At 36.8% G+C, this 22,226-nt stretch overlaps 1 protein-coding gene and 1 long non-coding RNA gene across 3 annotated transcripts in view; one reads left to right on the top strand and one right to left on the bottom strand.

Annotated features, from left to right (window-relative positions):
• The window catches only part of LOC129752303 (beta-galactosidase), a 277,208-nt gene that overhangs the window by 117,739 nt on the left and 137,243 nt on the right, over positions 1–22,226 (bottom strand). Inside the window, exon 1 of one of the 2 annotated variants that reach the window (XM_055748100.1) lies at positions 7,566–7,696. The exons of the other annotated variant lie outside the window; for it this stretch is intronic. Within the exon in view, the coding sequence (XP_055604075.1) occupies positions 7,566–7,604 (39 nt within the window). The 5' untranslated portion in view covers positions 7,605–7,696. Of the gene's footprint in view, positions 1–7,565; positions 7,697–22,226 lie in introns of those variants that run through there. 2 annotated transcript variants of the gene reach the window in all.
• LOC129752420 (uncharacterized) lies at positions 6,106–11,265 on the top strand. Its single transcript, XR_008738870.1, has 4 exons — positions 6,106–6,434; positions 6,885–7,009; positions 7,076–7,226; positions 9,158–11,265. It is a non-coding gene; the product is annotated as an uncharacterized LOC129752420 (long non-coding RNA).

The raw sequence follows: 22,226 nt of genomic DNA, 5'->3' as shown, positions 1-22,226 counted from the left end.
CCACCGTTTTGTCCCTGCTCTCCACGTCGGTTGTGAAAGTTGTGTAACGTGTGAAATAAAATGAAAGTAAATCTAAAAGATATTATTTTCATTTCTGAATAGATAATCCCAAACCAATTTTATGTGGAAGGACAACGGGTAATTTAAAATATTAAATTTACTAAAATTCTAGTAATTATTGGGGAGAATTTTTTTTGCTGAAATTTTAGCAAACATTTTCTTTTTTACTATAAAATTAGTAAACATTCAGTCAGGACACTTTTTGCTATTTTGCTAAAATTTTAGTTAAAAAAATTTGCTAATTTCATTGCTAACTTTTTAGCTGGTCAAATTTGAGCAAAATTTTGCTAAATTCCGGCCTCGAAAGTTTTGTGTGTAGTCCTTGAGGAGGTGGCATACAGATTAAGAGCTGCTGGCCTCACTATTAACCCTGATAAGTCAATATTCTGCAGGCGATCTATCAAGTATCTCGGATATATCCTAGATGAAAACGGTTGGAACACAGATAAGGAAAAAACTGCGGTCATTAGTGATTTTCCGACACCTTCCACAAAAAAGGAGGTACAGAGATTTCTCGGCATGTGCGGGTGGTACCGGAGATTTATTAAGGATTTTTCACAAACTGCGGCTCCTCTCACAGAATTAACGAGGTCAAAAATAAAATTCTGCTGGACACCGAACTGCGAAAAGGCCTTCCAGGAATTGAAACTACATCTTTGCACAGCACCAGTTCTAGCAACTCCAGACTACACTCGTCCATTCACAATCTCATGTGATGCCAGTGACATCGCTGTGGGAGCGGTCTTGTCACAAGAGTACGATGGCAATGAGAAAGTCATTAGCTACATGTCACAAAAACTCTCATCATCCGAGCGCAAATATTCCGTGACACAACGCGAGTGCCTCGCCGTTATAAGAGCCATTGAGAAATTCCGCGGTTACGTGGAAGGTAGCCATTTTACCGTATTTTGCGATCACTCGAGCCTACAATATCTTAAAACCATGAAGAACCCAACACCTCTGATGGCGCGTTGGATTCTACGCCTCAACGCGTTTTCATTCGATATAAAGTACCGAAAAGGATCGGCGAACGTAGTCCCTGATTGCCTCAGCAGGATTGGTATGGTCAGCGCGCTTTCTAAAGATGGTGGAAAGGATTACGATGATTGGTATCTAAAATTACTCAACGAAGTTCAAAATCACGAGGACAAGTATCCAGATTTCCGCATCATTAATGGGATTCTGTACAAAAACTGCTTGATAGTGGATGAAACAGAAACGCGTTCTCATCGATGGAAACGATTAGTTCCGCAATCAGAACGCCAAGACCTCATACGACGTTACCATGACTTACCAACAGCAGCGCATTTAGGGTTTGACCGAACTCTACACAAAATCCAACTTGATTATTACTGGCCTCAGATGGCAAAAGACATACGAAAATTTCTCCAGGAGTGTACCATTTGCAAAGCTAGTAAAGCACCAACTACAACTCTAACACCCGCCATGGGAGGAGTAAAACCGGCAAAACAGCCTTGGGAACTAATATCCATAGACTGGGTAGGTCCTATAGTAAGATCCAGAGCTGGAAACTCAGTACTATTAGTAATTGTTGACTGGGTGACTAAATTCCTCATCGCTGAACCTTTCAAGCAGGCGAATGCCGGCCAAATGTGCATCTTTCTTGAAAAATACGTATTTTTAAAATTCTCCACGCCCAGACTCATCATCTCCGACAATGGACCACAGTTTACGTCACAAATCTATCTCTCCCTGTTACGAAGATACGACATACAACAAATGAAGACTGCATTCTACACACCGATGTGCAACCCTGCGGAACGATCGAACCGGACCTTGGTGACTTGTATCAGATCCCTCGTTGACGATGATCAGCGAAATTGGGACGAAAACCTTCAACAGATTGTTCTCGCCATCAATACAGCAAAGCATGAAGCCCTGTTGCAGCCCATTCTTTGCCAACTACGGCAGGCATCATATCCTATTCACTGACCAGTACCCTCAATCCTCCCTCAATGTTGATCCAGATTCATCAAAAGCCCTGGAGGTACGTCAAGCTGTGACCAAATCAATTCATAAATTTATAATCGACCGAATCAAGGCAGCGCATGAGAAAAGCAAAAACCGTTACGACCTGCGCACTAGGACCCGACAATTTTCAGAGGGCGATCTTGTATGGCGAAGGTCTTTCGTACAGCCATCCGCAGCAGATCAAAGAACTAAAAAACTTTGTCCCAAGTTCATCCCTGCATACGTTAAAAATCAAAAGGTCAAAACAGCTATCTATTAGAAGATGTTAAAACCTCTAATCGGGGTGTTTACCATGTCAAGGACATAAAATCAGATTAATCTATAAGCAGTAATAAAAAAACTCAAAAATCGCCTCTAGAACTCCTACCAGTTAGATAAAAAATGCACCTAGAAAATGACTCCATTGACTAACAAAAGCTTACGCCATACGCCTCAACAAACCATACCACATACACATAAAGCAATAGAATACCAATCTCAATCAATATAAAAAGCACATAAATAATAGCAACCAAAGCGCAACAAAATGAAATAGTTCTTAGACCAAACCCATCTCTATCATAAGCTCACCAGTGTTGTAACCTGTACAAGATCCAAAAAAGCAAACATTCAAATGAATGAATAGTTAGTGAATAAGCAACATCGTATCTAATTCATCTCACACAATTAAACAAATTAATTGTGGTAGCATTTGCATATCTGTCACTAAAGTTAGTGTGCGCAAATCTTCCTTAAGTTCTCGTAAGAAAGCCTTTGTCATTTGCACTGAACAGAATGGATAAAATTGGATCTGTCGTTCTGTTTATCTGTTAAGTGTAAAATGTTGACGTAATCAAATTCTACGAAATTTTTGTGAAGCTCATGTCTTCGCTTCACAAAAATTTCTTTTTCATCGATGGAAGGTTGTGTTACAATGCGACCGCAACATACTGTAGCAAAAAACAAAAAACATTGAAATGCCAATAAATGGGTGGTATGAAAAAAACTTAGTAATTGCTTTTGCTAAACTGAATCGAGCAGTCGAGCAGTCGCTTAAAGCAATTGCTTCGGTTGTTATGAATAAAGTTTTTTTTGACAGCTGTTTTCTCAGTCAGGAGCTTTTACTTTTAGAACAAGCTAGTTTGGTATGAATAAAGCTCAAATCTGAAGCAATTGCTCGACAAATCTCATAGCAATTGCTTTATTTTCTAAGCATGCTCGGTAGCAGACTTTTCCAACAAAAAATTCTTTAGCAATGTCATGAATTTATTAAATTAGCAATATTACACTTCAATACAATTCAAAAACGCATTTTCAACATGGATAAAGAAAAGTCGGAGTGATAATCCAGCTTTTTTTTTCATATTCCTGTCGTTGTATGAAATGATTCGTCTAAGATGAAACTAAACAAATCAATCAGTAAATATTCTAAATTAAAAATTCCGGCTATAGTGGAAGAAGTCCCAATCGGCTTGAAGTTGGAAGAAAATTGTAATAATTTAAAACATAATTCAGACTTCCATATTTATATGATTTTTTTTATAATTCTAAGATTTAAAAAAAAAATTAAATTAAGATGCGCGCCTATTGCCTATTTTTTATACATCGGATTATCCCGATCCGAATACGTGTGGGAGAGCTATGATAAATGTTAAAGTTAGGCCATTTGTTGTTTGACTGTATTCGAATATGTATTCATTTTTCTTTAAACATCAACATACGAGCACGCATTAACAAAAAAATCCGGTCGTTCTTACACGCACCACCCGCTTCGTCGACTTCAAGGCTACTTTAGCCGTACTTTTCAATTTTCTGATCGTCTTCTTTCATTTAACTTTAGAAAACTTCAGATTCTGCTGGTTGGATAGCTCTATTTTTCGAAGCAAAAGCTATGTTCTAAGACTTTAGTACACATCCGCTAAGCAAATGTTTATTCATACCAAACTAAGCAAATGCTTTGGACTTTTGCTTTGATTGATTTCGAGCTAAGTAAAAGCTACCGAAGCAATTGCTAAACCTTATTCATACCACTAAATATCTCTCTCACCGCGTAACGCAACACAGAACAGGCTAAAACATCTTGAAAAATAAATATGGGATCGCATTTTCTTGCAAAACTATATTCACCACTGAGCAATGCAAGAACGTCAAAAAAAATGTTTCCGGAGAAACGATAAAGATCATTCGTGCAGGTTCGTTGTTAAGAATAAGTGCCTTGGATCGAGACAGGAGTTGGTTCCGCAAAACGCATGCTTTGCACCCGGAAGAAACCCAGTGGACCTTAAAAGGTAGATGATTCGGTTAAGCGATGATATCCCTTAACTTATGTATGAGTATTTATAGCATGCGCAATTGAAAGATCCTGGAATTGTGAAGACAAATACTACCACCCTGGAACCACACCTGGTTAGTAAAAGTCCATAATTCAAGAAAAGTAATTGATAGCGCTTAATTCCACAGGATCATCGAGCACACTGCTAACCGAAGCAGCAATGCACGAATAGAATAACCCATCCTTGCATGCATTGGGTTAAATGAACCTGTAAACACCTGTATAGCTCGCCAGCATAACCGCATGGTAGGTACATGTTCGCAACAAAGTATACGGCTCACCACATAAATGATTCATTGGCAGATATCAGCGTACGTTCACGACACTGCAAAATTAAAAGCGCCTGCACATCGACAACTACAACACAAGGCCTTCACCAGAAGTAGGTGATTCAAAAGATTACTGCCAGAATACGTTTCTACTATATCTCATGATTTTGCAGGGCCTTATGTTGGAATCTCAATCCACCGCCACCGATTGTAGGACTCGCAACAGCGAAACGTGCCACAAGAGCGCATGCACCCGGGAATCGAAGGTGTTGATCATCCCTTACGTGCATCGTTACGATCGTCATAAGCGTGAACGGAGGAAATCTACATTGCATGATAGTGGGAAGAAACATAAGTGGCTTGCTGGAGGTGAAATTGCATGATACAATGGTTCAGTGTCGAAAGTGTGGCAACACGGTGAAGAGCGCGATCACGCTAGTATTCGACGCAGCATAAGAAGAGAATCGGTGCTTGCATCTGCATGAAGAGTGGTTCGGTCCCACACAAGGAAAGCGTCAATTACTACATGCATGCCAGTATTCGACGCAGTATAAGAAGAGAATAGGAGTTTCGGCTATGTGCATGAAGAGGAGCTCGACCCTGCATGAGAAGAGAGCAACAAACCACGGAAACGGATAAATTAATTTCGGCAGCTGAGAGTGAGTACCCGGCTCATAGCGTCGGCAGAAACGAATATGTTCCCTGTCAGGAACGTTCGCTCAATCGGGCCGATTGCAAAACAGACATGGCGGCGCTCGAATTCTAGCGGCTAGAATTCGATCGGTTTTCGGCTCGATTTCTATCCGTCTGCTCGATTGCTCGAAAACAGACGATATTTTTCGCAGTGCTGCGATGAGCAAAACGAAACACGAGCAGTTTTCAATCGCAGCAATCCGGGTGCGTGTTTTGTTTTGGTGCGTTATTGTTGTGAAATGTGTTGTGGAATTTGGTCGCAGTTTGGTTTCTGCTTTTTCCGTTGTTCCTGTTCAGAAATGCTTTGAGCGCCGTATAGAAGAAGGCCATTGTCCGGCGATAATTTAATAATATGTAAGGTATGTTTAGATTGATTGAATTCCAATGGCGTGTTCGTAAATTGATTGGTTTGGGTGATGTCAAATCACTTTCCAATGTTTTGCATACGATTGTTTATAATTTACGAACGCCAGCATCGATAAAAAATCGCTTCGATAAAAAAAAAAAACAATTTACGAACACGCCATAAATAATCAAGTTTTGTTTATATAATTTTCTAATCCATTATCGTCACCATAGAAAATATCGGACCATGCGAACAAAGCTTCCAAGGAAATGTCAACACGGTACGGGCGCTGGTGGAATGTCATCCTGGACATCGTATTATGATCCGGATCCGGATCCCAGACACGCTCAGAGGTGGTGGCTTCACTTTAAGATCACTTATAATTAGTTTTTGCCGTGGTACTTCATAGTGAAAAGCAAGGTAAGTAGCGTTGTCACAATTATTTACTATTTTCTTATTAAACTGATCTTTTTCAAGATTTAAATTTTAATTCTTGTGGATTCACTCTAGATTCAATTTTCGAAAATGTTTGATTGATTGAATTGTAAATAATCAAGTATTATTTATATTATTTTCTAACGAATTATAGAAAACATCGACCCATTGCAAACAAAGCTTCCAAGGAAATGTACACACGGTATGGGCTCTGGTGGAATTTCATCCCGGACATCGTACCCGGATCCGGATCTCGGCTCAGAAGTGGAGGCTTAACTTGGATTACTTTTAATCAGTTACGGTGTGATACTTCAAAGGGGAAAGCAAGGTGAGTACTGTTTTCACAATTCTTTACTATTTGCTTATTGAACTGATCATTTTCAAGATTTAAGTTTTGATTCTTGTGGATCAAAACTAGATTCAAATTTCGAAAATGTCTGATTGCTTGAATTCTACAAACCAAAAAAAAATTCAAATTAATCGTGACAGAACCGCTGAGACTTCATTTTTTTTAAATATTTTTTTAAAATTATCTAATTTTAAATCGTACAACACCTATATGTATTTGGTCAAGAATTAAATTTAACTTAATCCTAATTTCACAGCATTTGTGAATCGCCTACAGCGTAGCGATACATACAAGTTTCAAAGCAATATATTTTTTTTAAATAACTCAAAGTTTTGTGAACGTTAATAAAAAAAAATGTTTATCTAACATTCCATTCCTTAGGATGGAAACGTATTTCAATTATCAGTGCTCGTATTCCAATATTTCCAGAAAAAAAAATTCCTTAAACCCCTGAAATAAACAAGCATAAATCAGGCTGAATATTCGTTCTGAGAATTGAGCTAACAGAAGTGTTGGGATCGTTGAGGAAGCGTTTTTATGTTTAAATTTTAAAGGTAATTAATTCTTGGAGTAACTTAAAATCGTTTACGAACACATTATAAATTCATTTTATATTCCAGTGTCTAATGTTTGGAAAAAAAAACAATTCTACCGATGGTAATTCAAGAGGAAAGGTACGGGATAGCGAACGATTCAAACCTGGAAGTTTGGTGCACAATTGCAGCTGAAACTAGGAAATTTGGTTTTCATGGACATCCAATTCATAAAACAGTAAGTTTGAAAAAATAAGATTATTAGGTATTAAAATTCTTTTTATTCTGTCCTTCAGTGAACTGAAAATTATTTTGTTTGGAATTAAGACCTAAATTTAACTCTACATGATATTAGAATTCTGAATTCTCATAATCTATTTTTCAAGAACTTCGAAATAAAATCTATTCATTCGATTGAAAGTTAAAAAATATTTAAAACTCAAAACTTTGTTACAAACATCGCACTTTTCCCGCCTTCGATTATGTGTCGATTGTATAAATCAATTTTTTTTTTAAATTTTTGATTTTCATTTTTTTTAAATGAAACCACAAGTTATAAAACAAAATAATTACCTACCTTGTATTCAAACGAAACTTGTTTCGCGTGATATACCATTTTAGGATGTGGGACCTTATTTTGAAAACATGATTTATAAATTATGTAGTTTATAAACTACATTGTGGCAGTTTTTGTAGTTTGAATTTAATAAATATCTGCCGATTGCCGAATATGTGATATTTTCACTTTTAACAAAATAATCTCTACACGCTCCAATTTCAATCCCTAATTTAAGTAGTTTTGGTTCAAACAAGTTCAAACCAGCAGTTTAGTGGCTGCAGTCCTCAATTTTGAGTTCAGCTGAGCATTCTTAAAACAGGAATACTCAAAACTATGTTTAGCCGGGCTAAAATTTGAAATTTGTTTATGTCTTCGTTCGAAACTACTCAAAATACAGTTCGGCAACCGAGATTATTTTCAATTCGAGGTCTGGTTATTTTCAGGGAATGAAGGAAAGATTACGTATTTTCAGAACCACATGTTGCTGTTCTAATAAAGAATATTTTGCATTTACAGGGTTTTGGAAAAGCTTGACATACGTTTCCTAAAGAATACAACATCCAGAAGTTCAAGGCATTCTAAACCACACACCATTGAATGATGACAATAACGGGCACTCAACTACGATGTTCCAGTTCTGAAAGAGCTTTCTGAAATGAACCATCTAGGTCTTTAAAGCTTTGAGTTCAACAAATGGATGTTAAAAACTTGAAAATGTAAAACGAACGAGCAGAGAAATCTCAATTTTTAGTTCATAAGGACGATCCAGTTTTTCCTCTCGCCAAAAAAGCATTAATTTTCAGGTTGCAGATCGAACTTCGTTGAAATATATACTCAATATATAGTTAATGGAATGGTACTATGTTTTGGTCCATGTACGGTAAATTTAAGTTTGAAATTAGGAGCGTGTAATTCTATGCTGTCAAATATTAACACGGTCAAACCATGGATCTCATTTTTTCTTGAGATTTTAAGCATTTTACTAACCAGCGTAATTAATTCTTTTTTTCAAAAGGTCTTAAGTAATTCAGAATAGATTTTTTATTTGTAAATATTTTATTTTACTCCTGATGAAAAAAAATTATTATTTTTTAATGGAAGTTAAAAAATGTTTTGAGAGAATAAATTGAGCACCACGCGTTTTTTTTTTTATGGTTAATAGTTTGTATTAAACAGTGTCACTGTAATTAACTGTTATTAAGTTAATAAATTACAAATTTAAATGCATCGGCTTTCTAGGCTTTATGGACCACTATGGTCTGTGCCGTGTCGAAAGCTACAAAAAGGAAAAAGACACATACGTCTTCTTGAATATGTTTAATAATTTTAGACAAGAGATTTGTTATTGATTACTTGCCGAAAATTTTCTTCGAGATCCTATTTCAATTTTTTTTTTCGAATGGTCTGAATCGTGGAGTTTACATACCTATTGATAAGCATCCAAGTGATTTTTATTCCTAAATGTGAGATATAATTATTATTATACCTTAAAATATCTAGTTTTTAGAATCATGATCAAATGATCAAATTATACTTAGGCCTTAAAAGAGTTTTGAATGTAATTTTAACCATTTTTGTAATTGTAATTCTGATTTTTTTTTTATTTTCAGATTAATATTCTATACAATATTTTAAATTCCATCGATATATATATATAGTGTTCGGATCCAGTTGTTTGGCTGTCGAAGCCTAAAGCAGGGCTAAGTAGTATTCTCTATGCAAAGTTTTTTTTTTAAATAAACGGAGAAGTTAGAACGAACCGGAATCTATACGACAAACTGTCGAAGAATTGGCTGACATCTTATACGGCACGGATTTCAAGAAATTCAACTAGTTTTTTCATCTCATTTACAACGTGATTAAAGGCGGTGTCCGGATTGATGATGGTCAAGTAAGCGGAAATATTTGGGCCCAGCTAAGTTCGACAGTCTACGATTATTGTTTTTCAAGGTGTTTGAAATTGGTAATGAATGAGTTGGAAATGTAAGTACTACGTGTCAAATTATGAAAATAACAGGACTTTTTCGCTTCATTTATCTCTCATTTATGTGCATGATTTAACGTATATGTACCTACCTATCTGTGTAGTTTGTGTGAGATTCAATTAGATAAGTTTTTTTAGAGGAAGCTATCTTTCCATTGTAATTGTGAGGTTATAGACAATGAGTTATAATTATCCTTTCTTATTTCTCGAAGAAAGTTATAATTTCGTATAATATAGCTGAAATACAGATTTAATCACATTAAATAGATGAATGAGGTCTGTGCATTTTATGTTCTGTTGATGAGTAGACTTTTTTTTTATCAAGGAAGTTAAACTGCCAGGGTCATTCTTCCCTAACAGATGAGTAGACAATATCAATCAAGCTATTTAAGCTAGATTTATTATTAGTTTGGGCTAGGCTTCTTATTGTATATTGATAGATGATATTAACTAATATCATATTTTTCTTTTCCTTTTTTTCTTTTTCTTTTTAGTATTTCTTTTCATGTCACCTTCTGTTGATGACGAATGAGCTTCGAATTAGGTAAACTCGAACAACCCTCAAGCCATCTCCTCACAACATTGGTCCTCGAAGATGGTTTCGCATGATGTGGTTGTCATCCCAAAGACTTTATCAACACCTGAAAACAGACGAATCGCTGAAAAAATAAGCTTGTATTGTATTTAATATAAGCTATGATTTAAAGTATAAATTAGAAGAAAAAAAAACCAGAAAAATAAAAGAAAAACAAATGAAATAATTTCTAGCTTTTTGTTCAAAACCGAAAAACCTGAATGAATGGCAACCATGGTAATCGGCCCAGAAACGGTTTGAAAAACCGTTCGGTTTCGGTCCGAAATCGGTCCTTTCTTTCGGATGTACGCCATCGCAATCGGTCCGGAAACGGTTCGAAAAATCATTCGGTTTCGGTCCGAAATCGGCCCGTTTTTTCGGATGGACACCATGGCAATCGGCCCGGAAACGGTTCGAAAAATCGTTCGGTTTCGGTCCGAAATCGGTCCTTTATTTCGGAGGGACGATGGCAATCGGCCCAGAAACGGTTCGAAAACCGTTCAGATTCGGTTGGAAAACGGTCCGCTTGTTTTGACATTTGATCTGCTCGAACTGGTTGAAAAAATTTATCGTCGTCCGAAAAAGTGTTTCATTTTCGCGCGATTTTCTACTAAACTCGGCCCGATTTCTTATACGATTTCGGACCGATCGAGCAGATGAACGGACAAAATTCGGGCCGATTTCGGGCGATTTTTCCTGTCTGGGTTGCTTTAGAGCATCGGTGAGTGACTTGAACAGCAGCAAGCGAGAGTGAGAGCCGTCACATCATCACCCACCATCCGCATGGAAGAGCGAATCAGCTGGAAAACCAACAACAAAGGGAATCAAACCTATCGTCCGAGGCGATATCGAAATCCAAAGGCGGGATTTATAATTTTGTGCAGCAGCACTATCGAGAGGAACGCGCTCAAGCATCCTGAAGGAAACATCTTTCAACAAGAAGCGACTGACTGTCCTGTATGTGTGAGTTGTAGATTTTAATTGTATAGAGAATAAGGGTTCTTTGGTCAATATGAGATATTGTAAATGCTGAATAATTCTGTCTCAGTTCAAGCACTACCATAGTGTGGTTCCTAAGACATTGTAAGTTGCTTTAGCCGGGCATAAACCTTCGGGGATACGGGGCTCACTTTGTATTGTGCATTTTGATTGAGTTCATTTTTTGCTTGTGTATTCTTGCTTTTGCACCGAATAGCCTCGGAAAAGGCGAAGGAAATAACACAACACGGTTGCGTTTTTGGCACCGAAATATAAGGTTGTATCAACCGGTTGGAAGCGTCCAATCGACTAAAAAATAAGTAGTGGATTGACAGCGTTGAATGCCAAAATTCATCTCAACGGTGAGGTGCTTCAGTCCTCGGAACCGAAGCTGTTCTGCGATTATCTCCAGAGGAATCGAGACAATGTAAGTATAATCATTGGTTTTGAAATTGCAAATGGGGTTTCGTTATTTGCAATGTTTTGTGTTTTTCAGCAATGTTTTGTGATACCCTGCGTACAAAAACATCTCCCATTTTTCGCGGAGTTATGGTTAAGTATTGCAACAAAATCACCGTCACGGCGCCACCACTCAAAAAGCTGGTTCCACAGTGCAAGTCCAGCATGTTCCGATACTAGTAATTCTATGGCCACCGATTGACTGCAGTAATGTAACAACCATCCTGAACGACCAGTCTAAAGAAAACTTAGCCTCTAACAACTTTTTCCTGAAGAAAAGAAAGCTCCATCAAAAATTGAGTATGGTTTAACACCATTTTGCAGAACATAACCGCCAGAAGAAGACCGAACTTCTATCTAGGAACATTAGACTCCAGCTGTAACGCTGTAAAATGCGTGTACCTGTCGGTAAAATTGCAATGTAACGAAATTATTATTGTAATATAACTGGCAATGTATCGAAGCACAAAGGAGATAGGTGCACAAAGCAGAGGTAGAAGTAGAGAATGAACGAAAAAGTCAATCTACACAAAATAATCTAATGCACTGCGATGAACAGATCCGGATAACTAGCAGCACAAAACCAATGACGACATTGTTGACTGAATTAAAGCTCCAGTTTCAACCACTTGTAACACATGTCCTTTTGAACCAAAATTATTTTGGAATCACGACACGATACGATAATTTCTTTGTAAATTAGGAATTTAAAATATTTATTTTCTTCTTGTTATTTTAGGTTAAACATTCTGACAGGAGCGTTTGCTTCTGAATGTTGCACATCGGCTTGCCTTGATAAAAGACGGTGAAGCAAACTTTGCCAAAAGCTTTTTAGTACAACATCTTTTCGAAGCAACTTCTTTACCGGAAATGCCGTCTAGAAATTGTACCAGTCAGATACCGCACCATGTCACCATCTAACCTGCTATTTTGTTTCTTCGAACATCCCAATGATGCGAGTAAAAAACAACATAATATGTAAAAATGGAACAAAAGGAATTTCAATGAGGTGTTTATAAATTTTATATTTATACATTTTCGAACGTTCCAACAGCAATGTTGAAATTAATTTGTGTTTATCAAAAAGCAATTGCAACTTTTCATTTCATAGGGTAGGTGTACCCTCCTCCGTCGTATCCCTCTTATTCGTCTTAATTCATGAATGCATGTTTTAGACCAGAAAAATCACTTTCCACTTTAATAGACTACTTCACATGATAAACTTACGCCTGGGAATTTATTTTCTATCATAAATTTGTCACTTTTAATTTTTAAAGATATTTGATTTTGAAATCTCGAAGTGAAAATAATTATTGGCACACCCCGCCATATTGAAAGACGAACTTAGTGATCCCCTCAACGTGTTTCTTTGTTTTAACGCTTCCTGTTAATGCATATAACAATCAAAATCATCAAATTCAACAGAAAAGTGTTGAAATAAAATTAGAAAAATAATTTCAAACTGATCTGAACTATATAAATTTGTCAATTTTCGATTGAAATCAAATCGCTCGGGCCCCATAATTCGTCGTAATTTTGCGACAGGAATAGGAAACCGTTTTGCAAGAATTGGAATTAGACCGGTTCATTTTTACTATTTTTTGCTGACCACAGTCGGACTCATCGAGAATGAACATAATTGATTTCTTAGTAATCACAACACAATAAAGTAATTTTGAAGCTAGAACTAGATGCGCTGGGAGATAAGTGCAAAAAGTCTTTTTATATTAATAAATTACTTGAATGTATTCAGCATTGCTTATAATGCATGGTTTTAAATGAACATAGAATTGATGGCTTTTTTAGCTTTTAGTGGTTGGTGTTTTACAAATTATTTACTACCAGTACCGCGCATAATTTAATAGACGTTTGAGTGCATGCAAAAATATCTCCAACTTTACACATTTCTAACGTTCAACTCCAATGACATTGTTTCTTCATAATTTTATATGTTAAGATTTGATTATTTTTGTTTCGATTATCTGATGACACTAAACCTCTCTCAAGTATTTGAAACATAAGATACATCAACTATATGAAAATTAGACTTTTCCAACTTCTTTCATTCAAACTGCAATATCTTACATACGACCAAACGCTTTGTTCTACAGAATGTTCACTGAGAGATCCTTGAAAACTAAAACTTAAACTTCTCCAGTTTTCAGAAATTCTCTAAATGGGAATCAATAACTACTCGAGGGAAAAAAAATCAATTCCTGGACCGATAACCTCGATTTCTATTGAATTTTGACGATGCATGGAAAATCGATGCTAAAAACTCCCGTTGAAGTTCAAAATGACAAGAGAATTTAGATGAATGAATAATTTAAACTTTGAAATAAGAGTTCACGAGTCTCTGGTTTGGATCTCAATACAAGTTTGGATAAACAAAAATCGGAGGATATGATTTTTTGTACATAAAGTCGTTCAAAATAAAACAAAATCGAACCCCTTTTTTATGCTGATTCCTAACATATAAGTTTTAAAACTTGACTCATGTTTTCTTCATATTTTATAAATTCTCAGTGAATTTTCAACAAAAGATGTTTTGTCATTTTTGACATATTACAGTTTGAATGAAAAAGTCGAAAAGTTTGATCGCTCGTAAAAAAAACTCGAATAGATGAGCTGAACCAGTCTAATGCGCATTACACGCGTTGCTTTGTTTCGATATCCTTCGCCAGGGTTCCCACATGCATAAGAATACACATGTTGACAAAACGCAAATGTGATTCTGCCTCTCCTCAAATGTCTTACTATTCAGTCTCATTACGTAGAAAAACAAATAGTTCTATTAAAAATGTTGATGTTCTTTAAATATGGGTAGTTTCTGTGTAAATTTGTGCATTGTAATTTGTGTTAAATGTCTGTATAAATGTTATGAAATTTTATCTTACAGACAAATCCTGGATCATGGCAGCCCTGTCCGTTGGAGAGTGTGTTGGTAGAAAACACATTTGCAGGGTGGATTCAATTTGTAAGGTCTAATATTGTGCTGCCTGCAATTGCCTTAGCCAAGCAATGGTACCTAGCTACAATAACGCTACCTTGAGATTTCTTGGCAAGACCATTTTATTGCGACTTAGAACTCATTCGAACTTTGCCGTTATCCTGCACGGTTGATCCGTGCGAAGTAAATAATAGCATTTGCATGAACCGCAACCGCAAAATTTCAAATCTATACCTCATGAGGGAGGAATAGTTTGAGACAATTTCGGTATAATTGAATAGGAGGTATAATATTTTGCTGCCTACAGATGCATTAGCCAAGCAATGGTAGACCAGTTTACAATAAAGCTATCCTAGTTTCATGGCTTATTGCGACTGGTTACTTGAAAGAACTTCTGCTGTTATCCTGTGCGGTTGATCCGTTCGATGTAAGCTAATGCCAATTGCATGAACCGCAACCGCAAAATTTTAAATGTATTTCTGAAGAGGGTGGAATAAATTGAGACAACTTCGGTCTCCTTGTACGACGGAATTAGGAACCTGGTACGACAATAAAGGAACTTGAATGAGGAAAATAAATCATAAATTGACTAAAAAGTACGTATTGGATTGATCTATTTCCTTCACAGTTTCATAAAACAATATTAGAAATATAGTTCAATTACTAAACATCAGTTTTAAAACAACGTGGAAGGCAATTCTATTGAAGTAATGAAAAAAGCTTCCTTAAGCCGTTGTCTTAGGGTCCTTTACCCTAGTTGAATTTAAATTCAGGATAAATTTAAGATATCGGTATCGAATTTTGAAAACGGCGAATGCGCCAAGACCTTTGTTTTGAGAAAAACGCATTCCAAGTTTCAGAAAATAAAATCAATTTCCTATTTAGCTGCGTACAATCATTTTCCTAAATAAGTCGCTAAAATGCTTTCAAATTGATTTAATTTCATCACCCGATCGATCAATATAGCTTTCCCGTACTAATTACTTAAAAAAATGAATAAATATAACTGTGGGCCCTTTTACCACAGTCTGATGCTCTCATTTTGTTCATTCGCCAAATTGGAGCGCCCTTTTGAATTGCAGAATGACTGTTCGCCTTTTGGATCACTCATTAAAGAAGCAATATTCCAGCAAATTTCGGCTTGAAAGGCACATTAACACATTAGGACATTCAACGATCTTATAAATGCTGATTTGTGCTTCTCCTCGTCCTGGGAAAACAAATTTCAAAAACTTCAGTGCCCTTTTTCCATCTCGAAATAACTATTGGCCCTTTTGTTCGCGACGAAATTTTGAGGGGAAATGGGCGAATGAACTGTGGGATTACACACTCATAAAAAAAGCTATTCGCCTTATTTAAAAAATTAAATTTAACTTCACTAAAATAAGAAAAATTAAAAGAAGATCATATTTTCGGATGTAAAATAAAGAGTTTAACGCATTTATGTGATAATCTGGATTTGTTTACAGTTGGCGCATTCGCCGTATTCAAAATTCGATACCGATATCAAGATGTTTAATTCATGCTTCGAAGACAATTAAGTCTGCTAATTTGTCACAGAACAAAAGTCGATTATTGGAAGCAAAAAAATCTTATTTCATAGCCAAAATCAGTTGAGAAAGTAAAATCCCATAATCATTTCTACATAAATAAGTTTGTATCAAATAAATTAGTAGCAGAAATCAGGTTTTTCGAAATTAAAATATGATAATGTAAGAATTCATATTTACAAAATCTGTTTTAAGGAGATTAACAAAATCTGTTTTAAGGAGATTTCAGAGACAAATTTTTGTTTATGTAAAATGAAAGTTTCAATTGAATGTATTCTTTTTATTTGAATTGAAAAAAATGGTTATATGGTTTAATACTCTGTAAAATGTTATTTTAAATTGTAAGATAAAAAAATTACTAAAGGAAGAACAGTTTTAATAGTCAAACTTTATTAAAAAAATATGTAAAGCATTTGGTAGGAAAAGTTGCTGAACGTATAGATCGGCCTAGAAAGGTCGTTTGCATCTCACGAAGCTGTTAACTAAATATTAATTTATCTTCTAGAATTAAAACTTTAGAAAATATGAATGTAACTACTTCAAAAATGACATTTGTAATAAAATTTGAGAAAAATACAAATATTTTACATTTTGATTATCAAATTTATTTATAATACTACTAATTACCAATTATACCACGAATCGTCCCGCCTAGATGATTTTTTGTCTTTTTACTATTGTTTAAATATACGTTCTATCGTCATCATTTTTTTAGAAGATCATAAAGTAAAGATTACACGTATCATATAACCCGGGTCACGGCCGTTTTGGAAAAGAAAAAAGCCAAAAAATGAATCGTTTATTTACTTAACAACCCGTTCCCTGTATCGTTATTTCTGTCTAAACGATTCCATTTCACGAAAAAACGATCAGTATAATCGTTCTTTAATAATCCAAAACTATTAAGGGAATCTTTTGGGTGTCTTAGGAAGAAGATAATGGGGATCGTTATCGTATGATACTGCTCCATGCGGGACGGAACTTCTAAGCGCATTTAATGGAACTACTTTCAAGAAGGTCGATAACGTTCGCGTAACATTCTAAAACGTACACACAACGAAAAAAATCTGTAAAATCACATCACATGTGATGTAAATAAAAAGAAGCATCATATATGACGGAGTTTTCAGTGCTAGTTGGAAATTACACGCCAGTGAAATGTTGCAACGTGTAAAATAAAAAATGATGTAAAGTATGGCAACATGTAAAATAAAAATGATGTAAATTATAAAACCACTGAATATTGGAGGAAAAACTTTCCAATTGGAATCTGTTTTGTTTTATTTATTGGTATTTATGATTCAATAATGGAATTATCTCATGTCATACACAGAAAAAAAATCTGAATCCTTAACAACACTGAAATTGAAAACCTGTATCATTACATGACGTGGAACTCGATTTATTGATGTAAATTTACAAATTAAAAAAAGTTGAATCCTTAACAGCACTGAATTCATATGACACAAATATTACTTGACACGGAACGCGATTATTTGATGTAAATTTACATCACATATGATGTAAATAAAAAGAAGCATCACATACGACGGAATTTTCAGTGCGAATTAAATATTACACGTCTTTAATATTTTACATGTCTTTAAATTTTACACGTCTTTTGAAGTTTACAGACGTGGAATATTCAACTCGCACTGAAAATCCCATCATATGTGATGCTTCGTTTTCGTTACATCATATGTGTTCTGGCACGAACAGGTAGCTGTGAACCACCCTAAGCATCAAAAGGGCCCAGTAAAATCATCGCTATGCTGCTGGCATTAACGGCTAGCAATGCGCGCCAAAAATGTCGGCTAAGATCGGAACCGAAGAGGATTTTCTGTAGGATCGACCCAAAGTCGTTCCTTGGGTCGATCTCTTTTCCCATCCAACCACCATCGGAGCAAGTAAGGTTCATCGGAGGCCACAGGGCCAGAGTCAGAAGCCTATATGGCCAGTGTCAGAGGTCCAAGGGACCAGTGTTTGTCGGAAGTCCATAAATGTAATTAAGTCTAAATTGTTTAAAGTCAATATACAGTCCACTAAGTTTGTAATGTTTCGGAATGAGTGAGTTAATTTATTTCATAAAGAAAATCTGATGCTATCGTGCAAGCCGTCAGGGGCATCCCTGAACATTGGTCCTACCGAACCAGATTTATGATCAGCCAGCGATAAGTATCAGATTATGTGTGCGTGTGAAAGCAAGCGTGAGTGAGAATGGCTTCCTTCTTTAGCGATCCACTAGCAATCCTATGAGTTCAATCGTTTTTCGAAAATAAAATAGAAGGTGTGTGTTATTCTGCCCAACTCATATTCATGGTATCGATCATCAGAGCTAACAAGTCTTATGAAAAAAGAAGCGAAAACATCCAGGTCGTCCATCATCAAATATTTCCTCTGTTCTTCATTCGTTACAACAATTTTTGTGAGTATCTAATCCACATCATACACCAACATCATATTGTGCCCAAACTCACCTTGAGAAGACAGTCGATTTCCACTTCGTTCATGAGCGTAGCTAGTTATTCCAGATTCCAATGTTAATGATAACCGCTTATAAGAAAATCGTTTTACATCATTCATTGTGTTATGAAAATGATAAAAAGGTATAAAATGACGGAACAAATAATCACCAACCAGCTATAATTTTCCGAAGCCATAGTTGATCCATGTAGGTACCATTGTCGTAGTTCGTTATGAAATGTGTGATCATTGTGATTTGCAACCAGTATAAGCTTCATGCCTATTAAAATTTCCTGCTATCTGTCCGTTATGAAGAATCCTCCGATATTGTTCAAAAAGTTTTAAGTTGCTGTATTGATGTAAAAAAAGGGTTCAAAGATTTGCTTAAGATTCGAAATAAACTCAACAGTCGAGGCCTTCCTTTTTCATGGTCTGTAATCTGTAACAGAATCCATCTCCATGATATAAAAATGAGAAAGAACTGAGAAACGTCGAAACAAACAAAAACAAAGTTTGCTTTCAACTCGCGTGTTAGGCATCTCGACATGCTCTCGGAAAATTCTTTACGCGAATCAGTTTTGTTACTGAGGGAAATTGAAAATAGTTGGAGAACGTTTCGTGGAGATGGTTCACTGTGTCGGCGAAGTCGAAACAAGTTTTGAGCGGGTCAGATTCGAGGTGGTTTACCGCTGAATTCTACCAAACCAATGTGTGCAAATGACCCAGTGTTCGCAATTTCGTCTGATTGCTTCCCTTACCCTTACCCCCAAAAGATAGTGGAAAATCAGCTTCAGTCTTAGTGATTAAAAAACAGAAGAATTGGTGAAGGTAGTTCTAATAACGTACCTGTCTTGCTCCCATTGATTATTATCAGCTCTATAACAATCAGCTGCTTTCTAATGACCAGCAATATCTACTGATCAGGAGGTCAGAAATCTAGTTGCCGTCGTCAGTTCCGGAAAAATAAGTATGTTGGTACTCTGGATATGGACGAAGATCGCGAGAGTTTAAAGATTATTAAGGTAAATAGACAAATCTGAAGCTATTTTCTATATGATGTCATATAATACGCCGAATGAATATCACCTAATCTCCAGCTCATATGGTACGCAGTTGTGTCAGTTTAAACACGAAAAATCATTTCATTGTTTTGAAATTCTGAGGAGCAGCAAGCTGGGTTGTAGCATCAGAAAACATTGTTATGTTGAAGTTCAACTATTAAGGTAAACTGCCAAAAAAAACTCAGACTTATCTAAGATATGTTCATCCATTGAAGACTTTAATCCACCGTAAAGTTCTATGAAACAAATTGAGAGCCATATTCGTTTATATTGTGTTTGTTATATTATGTGGGTGATCTGAAAGTTGCTATGCCTCATTGCGTGATATTCAATCATGATTGAATCATTCATCCTTCAACAAAATTAAAAAACGGTTACCTGTTTCACGTCTTATTTTATTTTGGCTAAGGTTATTTAGTGCATCAAATCTAAAGACATAGGCTTGCTTCAAGATTTCATTGAGTTTGTTTGTGTGTGGTTTTTTCTCTTTTTCTATCTCTCGCAAGCCGTATGTACATCATTCTTAATGGTGTGCCTTATCAAATGTGAACCAATTTCAAACCTTAGTATTTATTGGTTCATTGGTTTTAAGTTGTTGTTATCAGTTTAAATCCTCCACTGCTACATCTCACTCCATGGAGTAAGGCTACGAGCAATTCGGCTAGAGCTACAATACGTATTTGTCAACCACTTACTCCCTTCGTGGGGTTGTTTTCAGCTGTGTTTGGTGAGATCGTCTCGTTGAATCAGAAAGTATCGTAGAAAAGGTTTGAAAGATCAGGGACCGATCAGGTATTCCTCTACCTACCTCTAAACCCATCTCCGAGGGTTCCTCAGCTGAATTGTAATGAGTCGAAGTGCGTTTGTGTTAGTCATGAGAGTTCGTCAGTATGTTTGAGTCAGCGAGGGGCCTGATCGCAGGATCAGGTCAGCTCCTCTAAAGGGGCAAATGCAGGGAAAGTCTGGCCAAGTCCAGAGGCCCGTTATAGTGTCGACGCCGCGAGAAATCCGGCTAGAGCTTTAACACGCATTTGTCGGCAGCCGCCTATAGTACTGCGGGTATTGTTGGTGTGATTTTTAAGCAAGGCTCTACCAGCCATTCATCGATTCATCCATTCATGCCATCTTGCAAGTTGGTGTCCGCTCCTAGGACAATTTTAAGTTAAGAATCGAAGCCAGGCTCTACCAGCAATCCATCGATCCATCCATTCATGCCATCGTCTAAGTTGGTGTCCGCTCCTAGGACAGTGTTAAGTTAAGGATCGAAGTCAGGCTAATTCCAGCCATTATCCATTCATAAATTCATTTCGGCTCTAATTGCCAATTAAGTCAATTAAGTGTTTAAGCAATTCCAAGAGGAAGCGAGAGTTAACAAGGCAACTATGAGGCAATTCGGGGGAAAGAAAAGAGCAAACTAAAAATACTAAACTAAGAGAATTATGCGTTTGGAATTTATGTTGAAATATGTCAGTTTTTGAGTCTGGGTTTGCGTCAGAGAGTCAGTGTGAGCTTGTGTCTAGGTTTAAGTCGGAGAGCTTGAGAATGTCAAGCCGATAGTCCGTGTATTTGAAACTCTGTCAGCAAAACATTTGGTCATAAAGTCAGAATATGAGACTGGGTTGTGTCAGAGAGCCTAGGAACAAGTTTGTTCGGCTCAAATGTTGGTATAAGTTAGAAGGCTTAGACCTGATATGTTCAGCCTTACTGTCAGACAAATTCGGAAGCCCACTCAGAGATTCAAGTCATCAAATCAGTCGACATCAGAGCGCTGGTCGTGGTAAAGGAATCAGTCCAGCGCTCACTTCCAACAGGTCAAGTATGCTTTAATAAATTTCCGAAATTAGAAAGTGATACTTCCCTTTTTACGCACCCAGAACCAAATTACCACTTAACGAAGGCAGACAACCAGAGAGGATGCAATAAAGAAAGGCAAAGGTCGGCAACCAAACAGCTCCAGCAGGTCGAGAGGCATCGTAACTACGGCGGTGCAGTAGTAGTAAACATCCCACAAACAAACGAATGGAGGTCGATGGCGAGTGGTGTTGAGACCGAGTTACACCAGCGGCGTCTCGCATACTTCAATGTACATGGCAAGCGGCGCAGTTACGGCGGGCGGTGGTTTCGAAATTCGTACGTCCCGTCGTATTTCAAGGCGGGCGGAATGTTCTGGCACGAACAGGTAGCTGTGAACCACCCTAAGCATCAAAAGGGCCCAGTAAAATCATCGCTATGCTGCTGGCATTAACGGCTAGCAATGCGCGCCAAAAATGTCGGCTAAGATCGGAACCGAAGAGGATTTTCTGTAGGATCGACCCAAAGTCGTTCCTTGGGTCGATCTCTTTTCCCATCCAACCACCATCGGAGCAAGTAAGGTTCATCGGAGGCCACAGGGCCAGAGTCAGAAGCCTATATGGCCAGTGTCAGAGGTCCAAGGGACCAGTGTTTGTCGGAAGTCCATAAATGTAATTAAGTCTAAATTGTTTAAAGTCAATATACAGTCCACTAAGTTTGTAATGTTTCGGAATGAGTGAGTTAATTTATTTCATAAAGAAAATCTGATGCTATCGTGCAAGCCGTCAGGGGCATCCCTGAACAATATGTGATGTAATGGAAATAGAAATTTCTTAAAATTACACGACATGGAATGTGATGAGGACATT

This window comes from Uranotaenia lowii, chromosome 1 (genome assembly GCF_029784155.1).
Source record: "Uranotaenia lowii strain MFRU-FL chromosome 1, ASM2978415v1, whole genome shotgun sequence".
Classification (NCBI taxonomy): Eukaryota; Metazoa; Arthropoda; class Insecta; order Diptera; family Culicidae; genus Uranotaenia; species Uranotaenia lowii.
Note: the sequence above shows the minus strand (reverse complement) of the source record. Positions and strands in the feature narration are given on the sequence as shown.